Genomic DNA, 27,390 nt, shown 5'->3' on the forward strand with positions numbered 1-27,390 from the left:
TCAAATTGACACTTAAGATCTGATTAGGGAGGTTTTTTTTCTTGGGCTTTCAGGGAGCGTTCATAAATAAAGTAATGATGCAAAACTAAAGATTTCAAGCATTAATTAAGGGTCCCCGGAGATTTTTTTATTTGGAGGCACTCTAATAAAGTTACAAGCCGTCAAATTTTGAATAGTGCCATATTGACACTCATGGGCGGATTAGGGTTAAAGGAAATTTAAAATTTTCCTATTATGTTGTTCCTATTCAGCCCATTTTACGGTAATTCATTGCCAGTTTTTATTTATTTACAGAGAAGATCCAAAAATATTACAGAAAAAAATAAATTTTCATTGAATAGGTTTAATTAGATTTCAACAGCGCAAAGCACGTAGTATAAATGTGTGAGAGTATTTCAACGAAAATTTAACAACAATATCCACGTCGCGTTTGCGCGACGTCAATTGAAAACTAATCTAATTAAATTCATCTATAGAAACTGTGTGGAGGTATCGTTGTAGGTTCGATGTGAATATTCCGGGAATCATAAAAAAACTGCCTTTCACGACCGTGTTAACAAAACTGTTTGAACAGATCACAATCAGTTAATCCTGATAAATCCTTCTATTTCGAAACAGCGACCACCCATCGATAATTTAGCTATCCCTTCGGAAAAACAGAACATCGATCGAAAAAATCTATCGATTCAACATCAAACGATGTTGAACTAAACGTCAAACAGTAAAACAATAATTATCGACAGGTGATTGAATCGCAGGTAGGCAACTAAACAGCAACAAGCGTGAAAAAAATCGTTCAAACAAATTGAAGCTCCCATACTGCATCTAATCTACAATTAAGCGATTAACCTCGACACTGGCTATGCTAATAGTGACATGGAAAACGTTTTTCCACCATCATATGCGAATAGATTTTTTCGTTCGGTAGCTACTGTGTGAAAAATTTAACGATGAGATGCTTGGCGAGGGTTAACATTTTACACTTATGGAAATGTGATAGAGAGTTTGGATAGAGCTTTTAAACATGATCGTTAAAATAACTTGAAACATGAATCAGCCTGGCAAAGGTCGTGGTGAATGAATTGCACTGTCTCGTAGATTGGATTAGACGTTTTATGAGATTGTAGCTTTGAGAATCAGCCTTAGATGAGAATATTAGTACCGTAATCCGGGGTAATATTGATCACTTTTTTCAATATATTTCGATTATTTTGTCTGTTGACGGGAATGTGGCATGTTTTATATTTTTAAAACCAGTACTGGACTCCTATGGACGTAAAACATGGATGCAGAAATTTATTAGACCTCTTTAAATTTGACTTAAAAATCGTTTTCGTCTCTGTTCAGAATTTGATGCTTTGGGGTGACATTGATCAGTCTCTATTCTAATGGTTTTTAAGAAGTTTTCTTGTTCATAAAGGATACAAAACACCTTCATAATATTTACTAATGCTAATTCATCACTTTAACCTTGATTTTTATCGTTTTCTTTCAAAAATAATTATAATCGTAAAAAGAACTATGATGCTGCCTATATTTAGGGGCAAAAATAATTATAATGGCTAAATAGTTTAAACTTCAAAATACAAATGAAATTTTACCTTCACACATTCCCCTAAACCCTCCCACTATTTCCATTTTCATTTTTTCTTCAAAGTTAACGATTTGATAGGGTTCCTATCCATTTGTCCAATACGGGCTTACTCTTGGAAAATGTCCTTATTTTTTTAACATCAAAAATTTATCATTAAATTACTATAAAAATAACACTATGACTGTTCATATACAAAGAAAAAAAGTTGTACTTTCACATTGAATAACCCGTTTGCTTCTAAATGCTTTTTGGTATCATCAGGAGAGCTGTTTGTTTGTAAGCCTTGAAAAAATGGATATTTTAAGATTTTGAAATTAGATTTTTTACTAACAGAAATTTCAGATTACAAACCAAATTTAGCCTATTTGATACTCAATTAATAGGCTTTCAAACGTAGAAAACAGTTTTCAAAATTCAAACTATAGACTGAGTTATTGATGATAATGTGGAAAAGTTTATTGTTGGTCAAATTTACCCCGGTGATCAAAGTTACCCCGTTTTACGGTATGTACTTCGAATTCGACGAGATTGTTTCGAGGATTCGAAAACATATCAATAATTACATTTCTCGAAATGAACTCAATTGAGAAAATTATTGAATCGTAAATACTTATGGAATTCTTCAGCCTACCACCGATTTCAACTTTATTAATAAGCCAATGTATTCGATGCGCATCGGCTCATGCATTCTGTGGTTTGTTGATTACTCCCCCGCACATCGTCATCGTAGGCAGATGTTATTAAATCCCATTGTTATTCACGGCTCAGGCAGAATACACATTCATATTCATATACAATAGGAGAGCCACCACGAGCCACAACAGTTCAATTAAACAGGAAACATTTCCCGGGAAACAACAGAAAGCTGTTGTGGTTAATTAAATATGCTTTTCTCGAAAACCAGAGCTCATCCAATATACATAACTCGATTACACGTGTAATTGAAAGCTCATTGATGAGCGACGGACGGCCGCGAAGGAGGAACAATATCCGATCCGCTCCAAAGTGCTGGAAGCATGAATGAGCTTTCCCATTTCGATCCGGTGCCACTTGTTTGCTCTGCGGATTGTTGCATTTCGCATTCGAAACAATCGGTTAGCATATGCTAATTAGGACTGTTTGCTGCCAGCCCGTGTGGTTTCAATAGACTGATTTTCGAAAAATACACCTGTTGGAAATTCGTGCATCCGTTTGGGTGCAAAATTATGTTTGTTAAAAATACCAAAAAGACAATAATGACAAAAATGATAAGAACGAAAAAAATACAAAAATCACAAACTTTACAAAAATTGAATTAAAAAAAAAATCACAAAAATGACAAAAAATTCTAATGATACAGGAGTTACAAAAATTACAAATATAACAAAGTGTACAAAAATTACAAAATCTACCAATATTACAAATATTAAAAAAATAACAAAAATTAAAAAAATTATAAGAATAAAAGATCAAAAAGTTAAAAAAAAAAATTGCCAAAATAGCGAAAATGACAAAAATGACAAAAACAAAAAAAATTCAAAAATTTCTAAGTTTCCAAAAACAAAAAAAAATAAAATTCACAAAAAAAACGAACATAACAAGAATTATAAAAATTACAAAAATGACAAAAATTACAAAAATTACAAAAATTAAAAAAATTACAAAAATTACAAAAATTACAAAAATTTCAAATATTACAAAAATTACAAATATTACAAAAATTACAAAAATTACAAAAATTACAAAAATTACAAAAATTACAAAAATTACAAAAATTACAAAAATTACAAAAATTACAAAAATTACAAAAATTACAAAAATTACAAAAATTACAAAAATTACAAAAATTACAAAATTACAAAAATTACAAAAATTACAAAAATTACAAAAATTACAAAAATTACAAAAATTACAAAAATTACAAAAATAACAAAAATTACAAAAATAACAAAAATTACAAAAATTACAAAAATTACAAAAATTACAAAAATAACAAAAATTACAAAAATTACAAAAATTACAAAAATTACAAAAATTACAAAAATTACAAAAATTACAAAAATTACAAAAATTACAAAAATTACAAAAATTACAAAAATTACAAAAATTACAAAAATTACAAAAATGACAAAAATGACAAAAATTACAAAAATTACAAAAATTACAAAAATTACAAAAATTACAAAAAATAAAAAAATTACAAAAATTACAAAAATTACAAAAATTACAAAAATTACAAAAATTACAAAAATTACAAAAATTACAAAAATTACAAAAATTACAAAAATTACAAAAATTACAAAAATTACAAAAATTACAAAAATTACAAAAATTACAAAAATTACAAAAATTACAAAAATTACAAAAATGACAAAAATGACAAAAATGACAAAAATGACAAAAATGACAAAAATGACAAAAATGACAAAAATGACAAAAATGACAAAAATGACAAAAATGACAAAAATGACAAAAATGACAAAAATGACAAAAATGACAAAAATGACAAAAATGACAAAAATGACAAAATGACAAAAATGACAAAAATGACAAAAATGACAAAAATGACAAAATGACAAAAATGACAAAAATGACAAAAATGACAAAAATGACAAAAATGACAAAAATGACAAAAATGACAAAAATGACAAAAATGACAAAAATGACAAAAATGACAAAAATGACAAAAATGACAAAAATGACAAAAATGACAAAAATGACAAAAATGACAAAAATGACAAAAATGACAAAAATGACAAAAATGACAAAAATGACAAAAATGACAAAAATGACAAAAATTACAAAAATGACAAAAATGACAAAATGACAAAAATGACAAAAATGACAAAAATGACAAAAATGACAAAAATGACAAAAATGACAAAAATGACAAAAATGACAAAAATGACAAAAATGACAAAAATGACAAAATGACAAAAATGACAAAAATGACAAAAATGACAAAAATGACAAAAATGACAAAAATGACAAAAATGACAAAAATGACAAAAATGACAAAATGACAAAAATGACAAAATGACAAAATGACAAAAATGACAAAAATGACAAAAATGACAAAAATGACAAAAATGACAAAAATGACAAAAATGACAAAAATGACAAAAATGACAAAAATGACAAAAATGACAAAAATGACAAAATGACAAAAATGACAAAAATGACAAAAATGACAAAAATGACAAAAATGACAAAAATGACAAAAATGACAAAAATGACAAAAATGACAAAAATGACAAAAATGACAAAAATGACAAAATGACAAAAATGACAAAAATGACAAAAATGACAAAAATGACAAAAATGACAAAAATGACAAAAATGACAAAAATGACAAAATGACAAAAATGACAAAAATGACAAAAATGACAAAAATGACAAAAATGACAAAAATGACAAAAATGACAAAAATGACAAAAATGACAAAAATGACAAAAATGACAAAAATGACAAAAATGACAAAAATGACAAAAATGACAAAAATGACAAAATGACAAAAATGACAAAAATGACAAAAATGACAAAAATGACAAAAATGACAAAAATGACAAAAATGACAAAATGACAAAAATGACAAAAATGACAAAAATGACAAAAATGACAAAAATGACAAAAATGACAAAAATGACAAAAATGACAAAAATTACAAAAATTACAAAAATTACAAAAATTACAAAAATTACAAAAATTACAAAAATTACAAAAATTACAAAAATTACAAAAATTACAAAAATGACAAAAATTACAAAAATTACAAAAATTACAAAAATTACAAAAATTACAAAAATTACAAAAATTACAAAAATTACAAAAATTACAAAAATTACAAAAATTACAAAAATTACAAAAATTACAAAAATTACAAAAATTACAAAATTACAAAAATTACAAAAATTACAAAAATTACAAAAATTACAAAAATTACAAAAATTACAAAAATTACAAAAATTACAAAAATTACAAAAATTACAAAAATTACAAAAATTACAAAAATTACAAAAATTACAAAAATTACAAAAATTACAAAAATTACAAAAATTACAAAAATTACAAAAATTACAAAAATTACAAAAATTACAAAAATTACAAAAATTACAAAAATTACAAAAATTACAAAAATTACAAAAATTACAAAAATTACAAAAATTACAAAAATTACAAAAATTACAAAAATTACAAAAATTACAAAATTACAAAAATTACAAAAATTACAAAAATTACAAAAATTACAAAAATTACAAAAATTACAAAAATTACAAAAATTACAAAAATTACAAAAATTACAAAAATTACAAAAATTACAAAAATTACAAAAATTACAAAAATTACAAAAATTACAAAAATTACAAAAATTACAAAAATTACAAAAATTACAAAAATTACAAAAATTACAAAAATTACAAAAATTACAAAAATTACAAAAATTACAAAAATTACAAAAATTAGAAAAATTACAAAATAACAAAAATTACAAAAATTACAAAAATTACAAAAATTACAAAAATTACAAAAATTACAAAAATTACAAAAATTACAAAAATTACAAAAATTACAAAAATTACAAAAATTACAAAAATTACAAAAATTACAAAAATTACAAAAATTACAAAAATTACAAAATTACAAAAATTACAAAAATTACAAAAATTACAAAAATTACAAAAATTACAAAATTACAAAAATTACAAAAATTACAAAAATTACAAAAATTACAAAAATTACAAAAATTACAAAAATTACAAAAATTACAAAATAAATTACAAAAATTACAAAAATTACAAAAATTACAAAAATTACAAAAATTACAAAAATTACAAAAATTACAAAAATTACAAAAATTACAAAAATTACAAAAATTACAAAAATTACAAAAATTACAAAAATTACAAAAAATAAAAAAATTACAAAAATTAAAAAATTACAAAAATTACAAAAATTACAAAAATTACAAAAACTACAAAAAACTACGAAAATTACAAAAATTACAAAAATTACAAAAATTACAAATATTACAAAAATTACAAAAATTACAAAAATTACAAAAATTACAAAAATTACAAAAATTACAAAAATTACAAAAATTACAAAAATTACAAAAATTACAAAAATTACAAAAATTACAAAAATTACAAAAATTACAAAAAATACAAAAATTACAAAAATTACAACGAATTACAAAGAATACATTCATTTGAAAAAAAATTCAAAAACCGCAAAAATTACAAAAAATGAAATAAATTACAAAACCTTCAAAAATTACAAAAATAACATAAATTACAAAAATCACATCAATTGGATGCTTCTTTAACATAATCAATCGAACCAGGGCCGTAGGAAGAATCTTCTCAGGGGGGGAAAGGGGGGGCTGGGGTTTGTGACTGAATTTAATCTATAATTTTTTGTCCAACAATCCACCAAAAATGTATTAAAACAAATTATGTTTATTTTTATATAATTATTTATTTTTAAGTACCGTAAACTGGGGGAACTTTGATCAGCGGGGTAACTTTGATCAATATGAAATTTTTACAGATAATCATCATTAACCAAGTTTAAAGTTAAAATATCTGAAAACTGTTTACTACATTTGAAAGCCTAAAAATTGAGTTACAAATAAGCTAAATTTGGTTTTTATTAGAAGATTTTTTATATTACTTCAATTGTTATTTTATAATCTTAAAATATCTTGGTTTTTGAAGGCTCACAAACAAACATCTCTCCTGATCAAATTTAAGCATTTAGAAGCAAATGGGTTGTCAAATGTGAAAGTTCCACTTTTTTCTTGGTTTGGGTTTAGTTTAAGTGTTATTTTTATGGTCATTTGATGATAATTTTTGAATATTGAAAAAAATCGGTCATTTTCCATGAAAAAGCTCGTATAGAAAAAATGGCTAAAAACCCTATCAAATTATTAAATTTGAAGAAAAAAATAACATAGGAACAGTGCGAGGACTCAGGGAATTGCATGAAGATGAAATTTCATTTGTTTTTGAGGCCAAAAAATATAAAGAAATGTTTATAATTTTTGCCCCTAAATGTATGCAGCAACATTGTCCATCTTTTGAGCATATAGGTTTTTGAAAGAAAACGTTGAAAAATTCAATCGAGTCCAAACAAAAAATACTGTTATCGATATTTTAAGCCTTCTGTGCTAAATGGCATCAAAACAATAAATTTGAAGATGTTGAGATACGTAAAAACCATAGTGATCAAAGTCACCCCGAAACTCGAAATCTGGTTTTGTAACAAACATTTAATTATGACCACAAATGTCGTTTGAATTTACTGCAATCAATGATCATGTTTGATACTCCTCACCTCAGTAAGAGTTTTGAAGCTTTTAGGTATTACGAAAAAGCAACCCCTTCCAAAATATTCAAAAATGAATGAAAAAAGTGATCAAAGTTTTCCCAGTTTACGGTACTTTTATATTAATAATTTTTGTATTGAATAGTAACTTTAGTAATTTTTTTTTTGATGTAACCTTCTGTAACAAAATTTGGAATTAGCTTTCATCGATGGGTAAAATCTTTGAATTTGTTTATGAGTTTGGTAAATCAAACATAATATGTGAGCCTTCAATCTCTTAAAAAAACTTATTCTGTACTCAAATCAAACAAGCCCAATCTTATAAAATTCTTTTGCAAATTCAAAGATTTTAACGTTTGATGAAAATAAATCAAATTAAAAAAAGTAAGAGATAAAAATTTTGCGAATCAAGTTTGCTTGATGCAAACTTAAACAAAGTTTATGATTTTAGTTTGAAATTTGGCTTCTAAAAAATCACTGCAATTTAAAAAAAAATAAACAATTCACCGAGAAAAAATAAAATTTTGTGCAGGTGAATATAAGATACATGTTTCTTTAACAGTACATATTTTCCATAATGAATCAATTCCATAATGAGAATCCTGTGAATGATTTTAAAAAATAAAATTTTGGTTTGTTTCCAATAAAATAAAACTTAGAAAGATAACTCTAATTCTGCTATATATTTGGTATTTTCAGCTGAATTGTGTGTACCTATTAACAACTTTTTTTTAATTTGACTCCTGGAAATTGAATTGACAAGCATATTTTTAAGTTAATGATCTCTTGAACTCCTAAACCATTTTATGTTGATTGTATAACTCATTTACAAGCTAAATCGATTTCTGAATTTGGAATCTGCATTCTGTATCTGAATTCTGAACCTGAATCCGAATTTCTATACGATTTCTGAAATTTACAAAAAAAAATATGATTTTAGAATATTTATTCCATATAAGAATTTCAAGGCTAAAGGCATTCACGAATCTATTATTTAAATACTGTAGTTGATTTTTCAAATTATTTATTTTAATCTGTTTCAAAATATGAATTTCAAATGATGCATCTGATTCTGAGCTTTCAATTTTGGATCGCCATTTAGAAGCTTTAAATGTTTGAATTTTGTGTAGACTGGAGTCGAAGATGGCGGGTCGAGCCGCGTACATTTCCGTGTCGGAGTTATTTCGTCATTTATTCGAAGAATTTCTTAAAAGTTTTCGCTAAGATTGTGATTTTATTGTGTGATAAGCGGGTTGGGACCAGAGGAGTGTAATACTTGGTGAAAAAGTCCCATAATTTCTTCAATTTAAAATAAAAACTCAGTTCATTTTTGGGAGTAAAAAATGTTAATAATCGTCGCGAGTGTGTGTTTTTCTTAATTTCTGTTTCATTCATTCTTATGAATGATACCCGGTGTTCAAGTAGTTCGGTTGTCCGTCTCGCTCGTTCTAGTGATGAGATAGACAGATAAGTAAAACAGCAACTTGGCTATGGCGAACGGAAATTGTACCAACACCCACAAGATAAGTGTCATCTTTCAACTTTTTTCGTTCAGGAAAATTTATTTTCGAAGGAACTATAGACAGGTTGAAAAAAACAACGATACACAAAACGGATTATTAGATTATTTTGAGTCAATGATTCCTCTAATACGTAAAATGAAGTACAGTAGTTCTCAATCATGGAACAACTGAAAAAAAAAGTTCGTCGATTTGGTATCGCATCCACGTTTGGTGTTGAAAAAAGAGTATTTACACTATTTTGTTGCAGTCCTGCGCTATTCATCACCTGCTTATTAATGATGAATTTATTTACAAACAAGAGAGGTACTTTTTTTTAATTAAACATCGATCATTTTATAAGGTAGGTTTCCGAAAACTAGATTAATACGAAACCAGTTGGGTAACACTGACTTGGTAATGTGTCCCCCCAGAGAAGCGCTAGCGCTCTCAAGCACGAAACGCCATCGGTATAGAATGAATGAGACAGATTTTTTTTTTCTTTCCTTGAAGAATCGGTGCTTTTTAATATATGTAAATAGGGGTGAAAGAGATGAAGCGTTTGCCTGTTCGATTCCAGTGAAATATTTCAACTATCTACCCGCTTACTCAGATTGTTTTAGCTGATTCCTCATTTTTTTTACTATCACAACATTTGAGATGGGCAACATTATTATTATATTGAGTTTTTTTTATCGTTTAGTGCTCTTTTGGCATAAAAATTTCATGTTAGATGAAAAAGTTATCAAGATCATTGATCGAATGAACGGGAAACTGGAATTTTGACTAAATTGTGAAAATAAGGATGGCTGAAATTTGGTCAGTAAGGATGAAATATTTCAAGGTAAGTAGATAAGTTCTAGAAACTTGAACGCAAGCTACCATCAAAGAAAACTCTGCACAACTTTAGCCAATTTGATTTTATGTTTGCAGCATTGTTGGCTTTTTGAGAAAATGAAAAAGTCTTTAGATAGAAAATAAACTATTCTTGTGTTTTTGAATTTATATTCCTAGATTTTTTTTTTTCAAAAAAATTGTGTAGGAAAATATTTTTATGACCATATACAGCTGTATTTCGATCTTGAACCGTTCTCAATGGTTCCTCAATTTTTTTTTTTTTATAATTGTCAGTTTGTGTCTATTACATAATAAATGTATCACAATCATTGAAACTAACAAATGGGGATTTTTTTTATTATCTGACGGGTTTGCGCCGGGGGTCTTCAGATTTTCCCCAAAATTGAAATTTTGGTTCATTTTTGCGACTTAAAAACACATGTATTTTTTCAGATTTCTAACATTTTTATTTTTTGAGTTAGCTTCGGTTAGATTTTTTTGTAAATAAAAAATAACCATTTTTCAAAGCTACATAACTCTGTTGTTTCTCAACGGAAATTATAAAATAGCACATCAAAATGCATTGAAATTTTATCAGCTTTCCAAATAGAATAGTTGAAAAAAATTAAATAATGACCTTCAACATGAAAAGTTGTAAATAAACTTTAAATGGCGTCTAAAAGTACCGTCTGCACCACCGAATATTTTGCAAAAAATACCATTGTATAGCTCGATTCATGATGCAACTTTCATCTGAAGACACCAAAGTGGGCCATTAACACCTTGAAGAGTTATGAAAGAAATAATGACAATAAATCTCTTTTTTTGCATCGAAAACAAACAATGGTGGAACAACTGCACTCACATATGGAGATAGCAAGCACTTCTAACAACATGGAAACAAAAAAACTTACCAAAGCAGGTAAAAAACACTATGTTTTCGTCATTTTCAGACTGCCCCTACACGCATAACAGTCCCATATGAATTTTCGTCATTTTAGGTCAACATAAGGCTTCAACATAAAAGACTAAAAAAAGAGGTTTTGTTCTAGAAATTTCGAAAAAAAATAACAATTCGTGGCTGTCCTATATGAAATATACCTGAATAACAGTCCCATATGTGAAATACCACGGATTTGGTTACTTTTCAATGTTTCTTTCGGCGAAATAGTCTTTGGTTTATTGCTTTGAATCTTTTAAACATTTTTCAACTCACTTGATGTCGAATGATGCACACTAGTTTTCGAAGGCAGGTCTGACTTTCTTAGGAATGACTTCCTGAGCGAAAAACTATTGGATGCAATCAAAAATCGTAAAAATATTCAACTTACAATGTGGAATTCATGATATTTTTTTGCAAAAGTATGTTTCTTTTTATGACAATTGCATTTAGAAGTTCAAAAATGATCAAATTTAAGTCTTAGAAAGTAGCTTGGTGATAAAAATATATTTTGTATGGGACTGTTATGCTAGTAGATTCGAAAAAGGTTTCAAATATGGTCGATTAACAGTCCCATAATGAATAAAAATGGTGCTCTCGACCTTACCAATAACCCAATTTCGAAAATTTCAGGCCTAACGATTTATTATGACAACCTAGAAACGATTTTCGTTTATGCTGAAAAAGCTGATTGTCTCGCTTGCTTATTTTTGTATATGGGACTGTTATGAAAGAAGGGGCGGTAGATTGTTGCAGCTCAACTGACTTCATGTTATATCCAAAAATCTATTAACGTATGCGTTTATACCCAGTTTTGCACCAGGTCACAACAAGTTATGCACATTTTACTGTCATTTTTAGAAGTTTATGCGCTAAGTTTTGCATCCGTAATTCCCCAGATTTGATTTAAAATGGACGGTGGAACACTGAAGATTCTTGTGTGAGCGATCGAGGTAGCAAAACACTGACGACGAATTATGTTCGTTTTAGTATGGTAAACCTTAAAACTGGGCGAATGTAGAAAACGAATACGGTAAAAGTATCATATTTTCATCATTTTACAGCCTGGGCTGACTATACTGAGCTCTTTGATTATTTCTACAACATTTGTGCCACTTTCTCATACTTTTTTGATCAAAGGGAAAGGATTTTGGTGTCCAGTGCTTAGCTCCCGATATAAACACTATGTAAAGCACGTCTATATTTCATTTTTTTAATCACATTTTTATGATCCCAAACACAGGGACTGGACCTTCTACTATTGGCATTGATTAAGCTTCACAATGATCTTTGCTCGAAAAATTAATAAGTTACATAGTATATGACCAGGTTGTAAAGCAACATTCCCATTATTAGTTATATCACTTAAACAATACGATACTCAGAATTTTAGTTAAAATTTAAAGTCAGTTTTGCTGTAAACACACAACAAAGCACGAAAAAGTAGTGTTTTTTACCTGCTTTGGTAAGTTCTTTTGTTTCCATGTTGTTAGAAGTGCTTGCTATCTCCATATGTGAGTGCAGTTGTTCCACCATTGTTTGTTTTCGATGCAAAAAAAGAGATTTATTGTCATTATTTCTTTCATAACTCTTCAAGGTGTTAATGGCCCACTTTGGTGTCTTCAGATGAAAGTTGCATCATGAATCGAGCTATACAATGGTATTTTTTGCAAAATATTCGGTGGTGCAGACGGTACTTTTAGACGCCATTTAAAGTTTATTTACAACTTTTCATGTTGAAGGTCATTATTTAATTTTTTTCAACTATTCTATTTGGAAAGCTGATAAAATTTCAATGCATTTTGATGTGCTATTTTATAATTTCCGTTGAGAAACAACAGAGTTATGTAGCTTTGAAAAATGGTTATTTTTTATTTACGAAAAAATCTAACCGAAGCTAACTCAAAAAATAAAAATGTTAGAAATCTGAAAAAATACATGTGTTTTTAAGTCGCAAAAATGAACCAAAATTTCAATTTTGGAGAAAATCTGAAGACCCCCGGCGCAAATTGTCAGATAATAAAAAAAAATCCCCAAATGTATTGTGTAACATTTATTATTATTTTTATTATTACCTGTTGTTATTATTGTTATTTTTATTATTGAAGTTTACTATTAGAGCACGATTCTATTACATATTTTGTTATCTGTGAAATGTTGCTGCTATTCGTATATTGAAGCTTTGTAGGCAAAAAAAATATATCTTCATTCAGAATAATAGTAAAGTTTTTGCAGGTTAACTTTTCCAGGATATTTAATATTTCTAGTAATGATTTGATTTCAGTTTTTATGAGTTATTCAGCTATCATCAGTGATATCATCGCCATCAATGTTAACATTGCCACTTATGGACTAAACTAATATTTTAAAATATTGTTTAATTTTCAGAGTGCTTTTATCTGAGCAAACAACAAAACGTATATTTTAATACGTCCTCGACGATTGAATATTCATTTTGAAAACGGAAAATCACTGAGCATATGATAAATTATTTTTGAATTTTTCCAGTGAAAACCCGATCAATATCTAGCAGCTCCTTCCTCCAAAACTATTGTCAATTTCATTTATTTACCAACTATATTTATCGTCAACTATAACATAAAAGTAATTTAAATTGAACTAAACTATAAACTAAATACAACCCAAGCAACCAAAAGTCTCATATCTACTTAAACTCGTTCCTCCAAAGTTCGAATTTCGCTGAATAAAGGTTTCAAAGGGAATTGGTACCAAATTTTCTCGAATGTGAGCATGAAAGTTACAAAAGGTTCCTCAAATAGCCTTCTATGGACTTGAAGTTTCAAAAAGTTCCTCAAATAGCCTTTTTTGTGACATGTCAATCGCACCCACACAGTGTAAAAGTTACAAATAAGGTCTCAAATAGCCCTCTGTGAACTTCACGTTCCAAGAAGTTTCTCAATTACCCTATTTTGTGACATGTCAATCGCATCCACACAGTATAAAAGTTTCAAATTAGGTCTCAAATAGCCTCCTGTGAACTTCAAGTTCTAAGAAGTTCCTCAAATAGCCTTGTGTGAACTTCAAGTTGAAAGAAGTTCCTCAAATAGCCTTTTCTGTGACATGTCAATCGCATCATTCAGAATAAAAGTTACAAATTGGGTCTCAAATAACCTTCTATGGACTCGAAGTTCCAGAAAGTTCCTCAAATAGCCTTTTATGAGACATGTCCGCCATTTAATTAATATGAAATGTGAACGAACATCGCGAAAGGGCATAAAATAAATAAATCATTTTTTGGAGCTTGGAAATTGTTAAAATGTATAATTTATTTTGAAACTTCAACTCAGAACAACTTAAATCTAACTCGCAAATGATTGTTTTCGAAAAGAGTAAATAGTTTGATTTTATAAAATTTCGTCCAACTGTATTTACTTACCACGAATTTATCACACATTGAAAGTCAGTTGAAACAATTCATTGATAAAATATCAAGATAAAATCAAGAATTTGTATAATTTTATGCTTAACAGTTAAAAACATGGAATTTAATTTTTTTTTTAACAGATATCATTTTAACGGATGATTGATTTATACGCCGTTTCGTAATGTTTCTTAGTAATAATCAACATGCGTCTTTGCTGCTGGCTGCTGGTTGGCCTTGCGGGTATTCTAGGAAGCTTATAACCACTTCGAATTTTAGCTGCCGGTAAGGCAACATCTAGGCGTGGCGTCGTGGCAGCGTGTTCGGCTATCATCTCGGAGGATGGGGTTCAAATCTGGTACCAGGACTAATTTTTTCCATTAGGTTGTTTGATTGCTTGAGTAAGCAAATCAAATAATTATGTAGCAGGCGCGCATGCCGGCATGTATCGAACATAATTAAAAACAAAGCAATTAAGTATGATCAATTGAGGGAGGGGATGGGAGGAATAAAGATGGATGCCGAGAAACCGGCAGCACCACATGGGCTGGTGATGACCAAAATATGAGAGGAGAATTATTTTTTGTTTTTGTTGATTAAACGTTTACTTGTGGGCTGAATAGAAGGCCGTTCAAATCTCTTATGGAACTTCAAAGTTTCAATAAGAACTTAAATTTTGAGCTGAATAAAAGGAACTTCAGCACATTGATTATGCTGATTAAGCTGTGTTCGACCTTTTTAACGAGACTTTTGGTTGCTTGGGAAGTCAATATTTTATTGGATGTATTAATGTGCTGTATGAATATAATAGAGAAATTATATTTATTCAGTACTTTATTATGTCAAATGATTAAGAGTCAAATCATAATTACATGACCCATTTGGTTACGCGGCTATGATTGGGCGGGGCTTATTGACGCACAGTTGTTATATTAACAACAATATAAAGATACTTTTATAAATCTTTAAGATTTTCAGCTGGATCGCCACAGGATGAATAACAAGCAGAAAAGGAGAAATCTCGAACAATGCATGCATCAGATATTTTATTAACCATTTTCAGAAAAATATGATAACTATATTCCAGTTTCCAACTCTTCCGATCAGTATAAAATTTTTTAATAAATCTTTTTTATTTCTTTTTTCACCCATATTATATAATTATAATTGAAGTCATAAACTAAATACACGTCTATCTTTTATTGGACGTTTTAGGGTGCTAAGTTTATATAATTTGGCAATTATATTTATGAAGTTCCTGGATATGTCAACAATAAAAGATGGAAAGACTAATCATAATTACATAACCCATTTGGTCATGCGGCTATGATTGGGCGGGGCTTATTGGCAATGAAAGTAGCCTCGGGATGTGCAGTTGCCATTCTGAAATGGGTTACTGGAATTTCAATAGAGCTAACACCACCAGCACCCGCGATTGAACAATTTTAATCAAACGGATTAATATTGGCTCTTTTGCATAACATACCTGCCAGCTCAGGGGGTCGTTGGATGGATTATACATACATACATTAAATGTTTGAATTTTGTGTAGGAATTAAGTTTAAGAACTTCGAATTCGAATATGAAACAATTTTTTGTTCTTTTGTTTATTTTCGGAAAACTACTATCAAAATAGTGAATATGTGTGTGATTTCCGAAGAACATTATTCAAATTAGATATAAAATGCAAAACTCAATGTGAACCAGGATTCAAATGCAGCTTTTCATTTTTAGTTTCTTTTGATTATTCGAACAGAAAATCAAGGGTCCTAAACTGGATACAGAATCCGGAATACGAAAATAGAAATGCAAGTTTGGCTATTGGAATATGGAGCCAGAACCTCCAAATTTGGGTGTAATTCAATTTAAATTTAACATTCAGACCTGAATTTCCATGGACGAGTGAGACAATTTCGAAAAACTGTAGCAGAATTTTGAACTTGGGGTTGGTTTTTGAGGTTTTGGCATAAGTTTTTAGTCCAAATGGTTATTTATGAATAACCTTACTCTATTATAATAATTTCGATTGCGAATTTAAAATTTTGAGTGTAGAGCACAATACCTCGCATGCATTTTTGGACCCTCATGGGGGTGGGGGGGGGTTAGCAAACCAACACCCCGCCCCCTCCCCCGTTCCAACGGCCATGAATTGAACACTCATTCAGATGCTATTTTTTCATACCCTAATGTTTTTTTTATGTCAAGAAATGACAAATGTTTTTCGAGAAACAACACGTGATTTTGATTGATCCTGATTCTTTATGTATCCTGAACACATGCATTTCTTCCATTCTATCGTTTTTCTGTGTTGATTTTGTAGTTTAGGAAAAGGATTCAAAAGGGGCTCCACGGAATACTCATAGTCGAGACAACTTTCTGCAATTCTTCTGAACACTAAGACTCGAAGCCTGAATTCTCCTCTCGAACACGGAGCTAAGGTACACATATTTTTCCTCACTACGACTCAAGACCTTAAGTCTTCTCTTGCGACTCGAGATCCGACTTCTCATCATAATATTCGGGATTAAACACACGCGCGGGCTTGAAGATTCAAGGTGGGATTCATTTTTATACCACGCAGAAAAATTTTTTTGCGTCATTGTTGGACTGATGTTTATAAATTCTACAAAAATATACTTTTAGTTTTAGTTCTGAGCCATACTGACCTTAACTTAATAAAAAAGCTAATTTGGTAATTATATTCTTTGTTTTTTTAATTTTGCACAGGAATTCTACCGGAAGCATTGCGAACCAAGTGTGGCCGCTGCTCGACGACCCAGAAAGAGAACGCGCTGAAGATCATCAGCACCCTGTACCTCAACTACCCGGACCAGTACCAGTCGCTACGGGAACGCTGGGATCCGACCGGTGAATACAATCGCCGCTTCGAGGAGTACCTCCGGGAGCTGCAGTTCAATCAAATCGGTAGCAATGGCAATGGCGATCGTCCGGTAAGAAACGACTTTGACCGGGATCAGTCCCAGATCCTACTGCAAACGCTGATCTTGTCCTCGACGAGTCCCGCCACACTCCTGGCACCGAACAACAATGTGTCCCCCACACCCAACACGATCCCGAGTGGTCGTCCCGATCAGCAGCAACGTCCCCAAGAATTGGCCTCCTCGTCAGCACAGTTAACACTACCGGTAGCACCCGTTACACTTACCTCTACCACTACTACTACTACTACTGCAAGAACCACTACCAGTAGTACTACTTCTAGTACCACAACTACTACTACAACTAGCATAGCTCCTCCTACCACTTCTACTACCATTCTTACCACTTCTACTACTACTACTGCTCAGGGATCTTCGAGTAGCTCTACTGTCCCAAGTAGCACTACGGTATCCGAAATTGGTGGTTCTGGTTCTGGTGGCCCCCCCTCGGATAATAACCCTGGTAGTAGAAGTCCTGGAGGAGAATCACAACAAACGGAAGCGAACTTCAACCCAATCGCCGCTGCCGGTTCTGAACCGAACGTCCCTAACAATACTTCACCGCCGCCGGCCACAAACCCTACTTCGACGTCCTTGTCGGTGGCCATAGACTCGGTACAGAACCTAGCGCTAAGTATAACTAACGGATTGGTGAACATAGTGAGGGTGTTGAAGGAGAAAAAGGATGAACTGTTGAAAAAGAGCTAAAAATCAAAATTTTTAATTTCGAAAACAAACAAAAAATTATTATCCCACTCATATTGATCGATCATTTGGCTTAAGTTTTCCGTTCGTTTCGGTTTTACTGTATAAAATATCCATTTTTGTATTATACTCATGCTTCTTCTGCTACCCTGCTCTGTAAATAGTGTACAAAACAAACATTAATCGATAACAAGCCGGTAACTGTTCAAAATGCTTACGACATACATATAAATATGCATTATAACCTAGCTTTAACTCCTTATTAACTTAGTCGCTTGATGCTTTAATAAAGTAATGATAAAAATAATAAACCAAAATCTCTAACAACTTTTTTTAACCCCTGTAGATATCGGTTGTTTAGCATTGTAATTACATATATCCATCGAAATGACACCATTTAAAAAAGAAACTATTGATGTATTAGTATTTATGAGCAAAAATGCAACAAACTCAAGTTTTGGTTTTTAAAAGATGTTAGGCTCTACCAAAAGTCGATCTTAACCCAGGATTGACAGTGATTTTTTGTTCAAATTTATTGTTTCTTGTTCGTCGGATGTGGTTCAACTTTAGCAGCTGAAGAGTAAGTAAACGAAAAACGATTTTTATGCACCCTTTATTGCATGACATTGTTGTGAAGCACAATTGAATTAAGTCGTTAAAAACCGTATTGTTTTGGCACCTACAAAAATAAATGTACGTTAGATTATATTTTTTAAGTGAAATAGTTAATAGTTTTAAAATAATTAAGAAACGGGTTATGAAAAATACATGTTTTTTTTATCAAATATCTAAATGGATGAATATTTAGCATGAGTTCACTAAAATAATAGTGCATGTTTTTGAATCTAGCTTTAGGATTGTTCAAGCAGTTCAAATCAGGTATGAAATTTTTAAATAATTCATGTGTCTAATAAGAGACGTTCTTGAAGATTTCTCGACGTTTTAATGGTTTTAATTACCGTCAAACGGGGCATCATGCAAAAGCAGGGTTAGATGCAACATTTGTATACCACAACTATACTGTAATAAAGTTATCATTGAATGATAACAAATGGATAATGACATAGTTTTTAACACCGAGGAGGAGTTTTTTTTTTAGTTTTTGATTCTCATAAAAAAGTTTAAAATAATCGAGCAACAGATGTACAAAATTTTACATTTTTCGATGCCGTAAAAAACTTTACCCAGTATAACGGATTGCCAAAGTGATATCACCTACAAACTTTATATTGTTTTCATTATCCTATACCAACACTGTTGTTGTATAGATATTTTTCAGACAATAATCAATTTTTTTTTGAATAAATATTTTTATAATTCCGTTAGCTGTCTGGGGCAAAATGCAACAAAATGCAAATCAAGACTAAATTCTATAAATCACGTTTCCATATGTTGGGATATGTTTGTTTTGCGTTATGCGTTTGTTAACAATAAAATTTCATCCATCCTAAGATTTATTTTCATGATTTAAGTAGATAGAATATTTTGTAGTATTTTTTACCTCTAAATGTATGCAACAGATTAACACTTTTTTTTTCTTAAACAAATTTTTGACAGAAAAAATGTAAAATTTAATTCGAAAAAAAAAACTAAAATTACTGCAATTGGTGCTTTATGCGTAATGACATCACAAATGTATCAAAAACTATAAATTTTCAAACGTTTCATTTGATTTTACATTAATTACAGAGTTTGTTGCAATTTTCCCCTTTTTCATAGTGTAATATTCCACCTAAACCACTATTGATAAGTCCAAAACTCACTCCGTTAAACAAGCCTCATTTCTTCGACTCTACTACACTCTGAACTCCAAGTATTCGTTCCACGTCAAGGATGTTACTCAATTCGGGATGCCACACTTAGTAGGGTGAAAATCGCATGTTTTTGTAAATTTAAAAATAACTGGTTCAACCAATAAATTGTTTGAACACGTTAGTTTGGTGCCCCATCAACCTTAACACTTTTTATGTTTAAAAGGTATTATTATCTGTAAGCATTAAGATTTAAGAAGCCGTTGAAGTTGAAAAGTGTTGCATGTTGCCTCAGTTGACGGTACGCCTTCATTATGATTTGATTTTCTGCCTAATATGTACCACAAGATGTAGATAAATACAATATGCACAAAAATGTAACTTCTACGCAAGATACAAAAAACTTAACAGTCCCCTGAGACATTTGAAATTGTTTAAAAGAACTTTTGAAAAATCTGTACAGTATGATTTCTGTCAAAGATTTTCTGTATCAAATAAAAAAAAAGTAAAATCAAATTTTGCATCCAATTAATTTTTTTAAATATGAGTTCAGAATGGGAATTCATCTTTTCTTTTTTACTAAATAGAAATTAAAATGGGGAACGTTTAAAAAAAGGTATTCAACATCTTGTTAAAAAAATCAAAATCAATTTTTTTCAGATAAAAATCAAGTTTTACAACTGAGATATACAATTTTTATAAAGATTTAAATTATCAAATGGTTTAAATAGAAATTCTGATTTCATCTGGTCCTGTATGAAACGTTTACTTTTAGACAACAAAATAGAAATAAAATAGTGAAAAAATTAGTATTGAAATTAAAGATGAACTCAAATGATATTACCCAAATTGAAACTGCAAACTCTGGCTCTTATTCTGCGTCGCGCGTGAGGTGACGATAGTCGAGTCACTCGAGTCATTCGATTTCAGCAGTCGCTTTAGGTGAGGAACGTCACTTCGGATAAACTTTGGGAATGATACTCTGTCTTTCACTTACTCCGACTATCGGAATTGGGTGACTAAAATAAAGCAAAAAATTTAAAAAAACACACACATAATTGCTAGATAGTGTACCTACTGATCTTCCTTATGGAGTATTTCGTGGATGTTAACTTTATCCTTCTGTTTTATAACTGCCATGATTCGTGTTCGCCAGAAAAAAATTGATAGGTTTTCCAAAAGAAAGAATAATTTTCCGTAGTGGACGGGTCATAATCAGGCGTGCGTAAACTAGCTTCGGAAAATATCATTCTGCTAATTTCTTTCGAGTTTAAAGCGGGCACAACATTTGCACAAATGCGCTGAAATTCGATGACATTCTTTAGCTGTGAATACGATTTGCATCGTGTATGACACTGTTTGAATGAGCGCGCAAACGGTTTGAGTAAAATCGGTCGGGATCGAATTGTTTGTACAAGCAACCCTCAGTGACATGGTGTATGGTGCTGTTTGCTCAAACTTCAGGCCATTTCCTCAGCCCCAGCCAGGGTACAGGTGATTTTTTGTTGTTACTGCTGCTGTTTTCGCCAGCAATCGTTTGTGTTCGGCGAAATTTTTTTGTATCACGCAGGAAAATATCTTGTAGAATTAATCATATTTTGATCGAAAATAATAAAAATTTTGGATGGGAAAAAGCAAAAATATAATTGAGATTTTATTGACAAAAAATATCGATTTATTTTGAATTAATCGTTTTGGTTTAAACAATATTGACCCTTTTTGTAAATGATTCATAATTTTTAGCAAACATTTTGGGTAAAAAGAAAAGGTTTTTGATGCAAAATAACAAAATTTTGCGGCTTTATATAATTAATTCTGTCTGATTGAGATGACTTTATAAATTTCAAAATAAGAGATTTTTCTTCAAATAGATTGAGTTTGCTAAAACAATTTTAATCAAATTTTGTTTTTAATTAATGATTTCACAATATACATTGTGTCTGCTTTCCGCTTCCCGCTATCCTGTAGAGCTGTTCTTCTGGCAGAAGCGGAACTTTCATCACGATCGTCTGGTGTTGGCGACCTGCGGAAGTGCGGGACCAGTTTCTGTTGGGTCATTACATAACTACACAATTCATTGGCGATTGCTATTGTCTCACTCTCCACTTATCATCTTCCCTAACCGGGAAAGTACTCATTTCTTAATGAGTACTTTGATACTCTTACCCAGAATATCTGGCAACACTATTGTGTTACCACGAATCCAATTTGACTAGTCTCGCTGCTTGGTCTTTGGATAAGGTTGCTTTATTACTTGGTCTTTGAATATGGAATTATCATACAGACAAACTTCTTAAAAACTAGGTTATTCTACTTATGTCTAGTTTAAATTTACGTTTACACACATTGAAATCAAACAGATGGTACACTCCATTGAAACGTTCACAACATTTGTCGATTGGGTGGTTTCGACCATACTCCGTACGGTGGTAAGGTATCCAGAGAAACTGGCGTTGTCGGAGTGTCCTCGTGGATACGTATAAATTGACACGCTGGAGTATGTAAGAGGAGTCCACACGATGAGTGAGGGTGTCAAAAATAAAAGTTTGCTGAAGTTCGGTACGACATTTTTAAAGCGTGGCCAGATTTACAAGGGCGCATCTTTGTTCGTAAGACGGAAAACGAAGCGGTTCAGTCCAGGGAAGGCGTCGTAAAGCATACCTTATAAAACTACGTTGAACTCGTTCAAGGCGGTAACACAGTGTGCTCTGAAAAGGAGCCCATATCTGAGCAGCGTATTCCATAATGCTTTGTACTGATGCGCAGTAAACAGCTTTCAACGTATAGATGTCGTCAAAATCCCCGGTATTTCGACGCAGAAATCCTAATGCAGAAAAACCTTTTGCGGAAGTAGTTAATTTCAATATGTTCAGCAAAAGTGAGCCTGTTATCAATCTTCACTCCGAGATCTAATATAGACTTAACGCTTTCCAGATAACTTTCAGATAGACGGTAGTCAAAATTGACGATGTTTCGTGAGCGAGTAAAATTTGCTACCTTGCATTTTTTTTTGCATTAGCCTGCATCCCGTTCAAGCGGCACCAGCTTTCAAGCCTAGCGATATATCAGCTTGCAGTGCCATACAATCTATACTACTATGAATCCTCCTAAAAAGCTTCAGATCATCAGCATAGAAGAGCTTGTCGGAGTGGAGTTTTTCACATAGATTATTTACAAATGTAATGAAAAGTGGCTTTGTGAGATACGACTTGATCCACTCGAGCGACCAAGTTGGAAAACCAACTTGGTCCAACTTTCTGATAAGTAAATCGTGCGGGACTCGATCGAAAGCTTTTGCAAAATTGATATAAATCGAGTCCACTTGACAACCTTTTTCCAGGCTATTGCTGATTGAGCTTACGTAACACATTAAGTTGCTAACAGCCGACCTCTTCTTCACAAAGCCATGCTGGGATTCGAGTATGGAAGGTTTAACGGCGGCGTACAGTTTTTCTTACATCAAAGCTTCGTATACTTTGGAGATAGAGTTCAAAATTGAAATGGGACGGTATTTTTCGACTTTGTGGGCATTTTCCGATTTGTTCATTGGAGAAATAGCCGCGATTTTCAACGCGCTAGGGAACGATCGTTCATTAAGTGATCGATTTAGAACACTGCAAATCGGACCAGCTAGGGATGCAGCACAATATTTTAAAATTGATGGCGCTATGCAGTCAGGATCTGAACCTTTAGTTGGATTAACAGCGGACAACTTTTCGTAAACATCTTGTTCAGAGAAGCGCGGTAAGGGCGAATGTCATAGGAAGGCAAAGAGTCTAGGTAATTATTGTCTTGGCATACATCAGCAGAGCAATACACACTTCGGAAAAAGTCAGCAAACATATTAGCCTACTCGGTTGGACTTTTAGCAGTGACACCATTAAAGTTCACATCTGCAGGGATGGTGGCGTTACGCTTCTTGTAGTTAAAATGCTTCCAAAATGATGAGGGATCATTTTTGAGGTTTTGCTGAAGACGCAAGATGTGTTGGCGGTAAAGCACGTTGTTCAGAATTTTAAATTCACGTTCCAGGAGTTTTAAGTGACATCTACAATTTTCAGAATGATACCGATTAAAACGTATGATGTAAACATATGTACCGCGTTGATTATCATCACCTGTCATCAGAAATCATTGATCTAATGTTCTCGATTGAACATAGCAAGAGGAACCAAAACAAACAGTGTTTTTGTTCTGCCCGTGGCAGCAGAAGTCTGATGCTGTCAAGGACTAATAAAGTGTACACGAGTGGCGATTCCCGCTCGTCTACGATTTTTACCCGTAAAGGTTCGCCAAAGCGCGAGCAGGCTGTGTAAAAAAATCCCTTAGGTTCGTGAACTATAGAAAACACGAACGAAGCAGTCCAAACAACAGACGATTCTGTTGGATTTTGAATCCTATCTCGCTCGTGGAAATGGTAACATACATGAAAATTTTCCCCCGCGATTTTGGCTCACGAACCATTTAGCGAAAAGGTTCATGAACTTTATTTTGGAAGGAAACGCATGGTTATTTGATTTTCTTCCGTAAGCAGGCTGTGCGTCTCTTTAGGTACGTGTACGGGTAATAATTTATGCTTCAAGCAGCAGCAGGAAGTTCTTCATTTTCTTTCAATTATTGTATGGAATATTTATGTTTTTTTAAAGTTTATTCAAAAAAGTTTTTCGAAGATAACTTACAGCGTTTCAAGGTTGACGGAATTCTAAATATTAAATCAAATTTATTCTGTCATGTCAACTCTTGGGTGGTCAGTTGAATTAAACAAAGCTTCTTGACAAAATTATGAATTAGAATGGACACAAGAAGACCCTAAGAATGATCTTTAACAACCGTGTAAGGAATAATTAATCAAATCAAATCTTAGAGCCTCAAAATTTCATCCAAATCACTACATTTCTGAAGCAGAGGTTGAATGTAAAATTCCATAACTGTTTCTTAAATTTGGAAAAGACAACCTCGATTCCATATGTAAAGTTTCAATAAGAAAACATATGCATACGTATCAATGAAAATTTTGGATTGAAGTTAATATCATCAAAAGTTGATAAATTAATTCAATTTCAAAAGAAGAGCTTTCAAGTAATTTTTCTTTAAAAAAAACTTTCTTGCGGGGTTTTGGCTTGCGGGATACAAATATCTACGGAAACTTGCTTTTTCGCCGCCTTATCGGATTCACGTGCCCCTAAAAGGATGAAGAAATAATGAAACCCTTAATTCCGACGGTTTTTGCAGAGAATTGAATTATTTTTAACTCTGTGTTTCGAACTGTTAATAAGTAGGGTAAATGAGCCTAATTTCGCTATATTTTGTCAGAGGTTTTTATATTTGATACTAGCAGACCCGGTAAACTTCGTCTTACCATGTTAAACTTGGCGTCTATTTTCCATTTTTTCTTTGCTGTTTGACTTTAAAAAAGCATCAAATCTTGAGTTGTTAATCGTGTCACTGTCTTGAACATGTCCTAGTTTTTTTTTACATATCCATATTTTCCGTTTGCTCGAATTGTTCCGCCTAATTATCTAGGAATCAAATCTAAGAACTTGAACTCAATTCTACGGGTCTTTTCATAAATTATCAAAAAAATTTCTCCAATCAATCTTACATGCATTTTACATGAATACTTTTTATTAACATTTCTTTGATTCGGATGCTTTGAATATTGCCGAATGGTATCAGGTATCAGCTTCCCGTTGCAAATTCGATTTTTCAGCACTCAACGTAACCATCAAACTTGGCAAGCCTCATGCTAAAAAAATCCACTCTTTGAAACTTGTTCCATAAATAAACATATGTTGATTATATCTATGTTTCATTTATTGTATACCATTTAGTTGATTTACTCCGCTTTGCTCGAGTTCACTTTAAGGTTGAAATCGAAATCAAAAGTTTCTCATTTATTGGAATTTATTGCATATGAAACTTTTTGGAAGAAGAATTTTGAATATCGCACAATTTTTGGAGTATTTTCCCAACATTCTGCCTAGCGCAATATTTAGCTTTGGATGGTATATTTTTAAGAACAAAAAAAAAATAATAAACATTTGAGAAAAAATTTTAAGAACCATTGTCAAGCAGATTTTTGTTCACTATCCTCACCATTGGAAGCATTGGTTATTAATATCCATATTTTCATCAAAATCATGCCCAAAAATAAAAGTTCGCCCTTTTTTTATTTGTTCGAGCAAAGAATGCAAATTAAATTCCTTTGAACATTAACCCAATAAATCAATTAAACGATTGGTTTTGAAATGAGAAAAACTATGTTTAATTTTTTTTTGTTATTCAACCGAATTACAGCATTTATATTTTCTTTTTTATCCTAAAAGACACACCTGCCAATTTAAACCATTGTTGTCTGATTTAAAATTTTCCTGAACAGTGTTGAAGATGATCTGCGATTTCATTTAAGAATATGTGATATTTTCAAGATTCAATAACATTCAATTGGAAATTAAAATTAAAAACATCAAAAAGAACTAATCTGTTAAGGCTATGATGATTTCATTCATTCTATTTTCTGGAAATTTTCATGTAAATTTACCTCGAAACCTTAAAAAACATTTAAGTGTCTTTTTTTTTTATTATAAATTGTTATTTTCATTTAAGAAACATCGAGGCAAGTGCAAATGGATATCATCACAGTTCATCTTTCATATTCTTTCAAGAAGAAAAGACTTTAAAATGAATTTAATACTTGTTCCTGTTTGTCTTTTTTATCACCGTTCATTGATATATCTGCAGTTTTTCTCCAGAATAAAATAATGGTTGGTACTTCAATTTCACTGAATACTGTTTTACCATAAGACCTTCATTTTCAAAGACATTTAATAATTTTGAGTATTTTAGAGAAAAATTAATATATATATATATATATATATATATATATATATATATATATATATATATATATATATATATATATATATATATATATATATATATATATATATATATATATATATATATATATATATATATATATATATATATATATATATATATATCATGGTAAAAGGTCGTAATAAAAACTTATAAAAAAAAATCTGCTTCTGCTACCAAAACAACCATGCTTCTGGAATATTAATAACAGAAAAAATGCAACAAAAAAGCGTATCTAAAGTCTCTTCTATGTATCCAAAATATGTTTTACAAAAACACACGTTAATGTTTAGTCCGTACTTGAATTCTGTGTTAACAAACAGGGAACCTGTGAACAGATTTTTAGTGAACGATTTAAAAAAAGATAAGTTTATCTAGTCAAGTTGTTTATTTGGGCCCTACCTTTTATTAATTAAGAAATAATGTATACATTTTTGTTAATGTTGAACGTTTGCACTTCTTTTCATAAACATCAATCCTGTATAATCCATTTAAAGGACAGGCTGTTGTACAGTTCATGTGTCTGTTAATTTTCAACGGATTTTGTGGTTGTTCTGT

At 30.8% G+C, this 27,390-nt stretch overlaps 1 protein-coding gene across 6 annotated transcripts in view; it reads left to right on the forward strand.

Annotated features, from left to right (window-relative positions):
- The window catches only part of LOC129745337 (integumentary mucin C.1-like), a 142,034-nt gene that overhangs the window by 84,942 nt on the left and 29,702 nt on the right, over window positions 1–27,390 (forward strand). For 5 of the 6 annotated variants that reach the window (XM_055738346.1, XM_055738349.1, XM_055738347.1 and 2 more), the window contains exon 4: window positions 17,286–18,112. In XM_055738346.1, coding sequence (XP_055594321.1) covers window positions 17,286–18,112 — 827 coding nt within the window. The remainder of the gene's footprint in view (window positions 1–17,285; window positions 18,113–27,390) is intronic. The other variant, XM_055738352.1, reaches the window with a different exon arrangement.

The sequence above is a fragment of the Uranotaenia lowii genome, chromosome 2 (genome assembly GCF_029784155.1).
Source record: "Uranotaenia lowii strain MFRU-FL chromosome 2, ASM2978415v1, whole genome shotgun sequence".
Taxonomy (NCBI): domain Eukaryota; kingdom Metazoa; phylum Arthropoda; class Insecta; order Diptera; family Culicidae; genus Uranotaenia; species Uranotaenia lowii.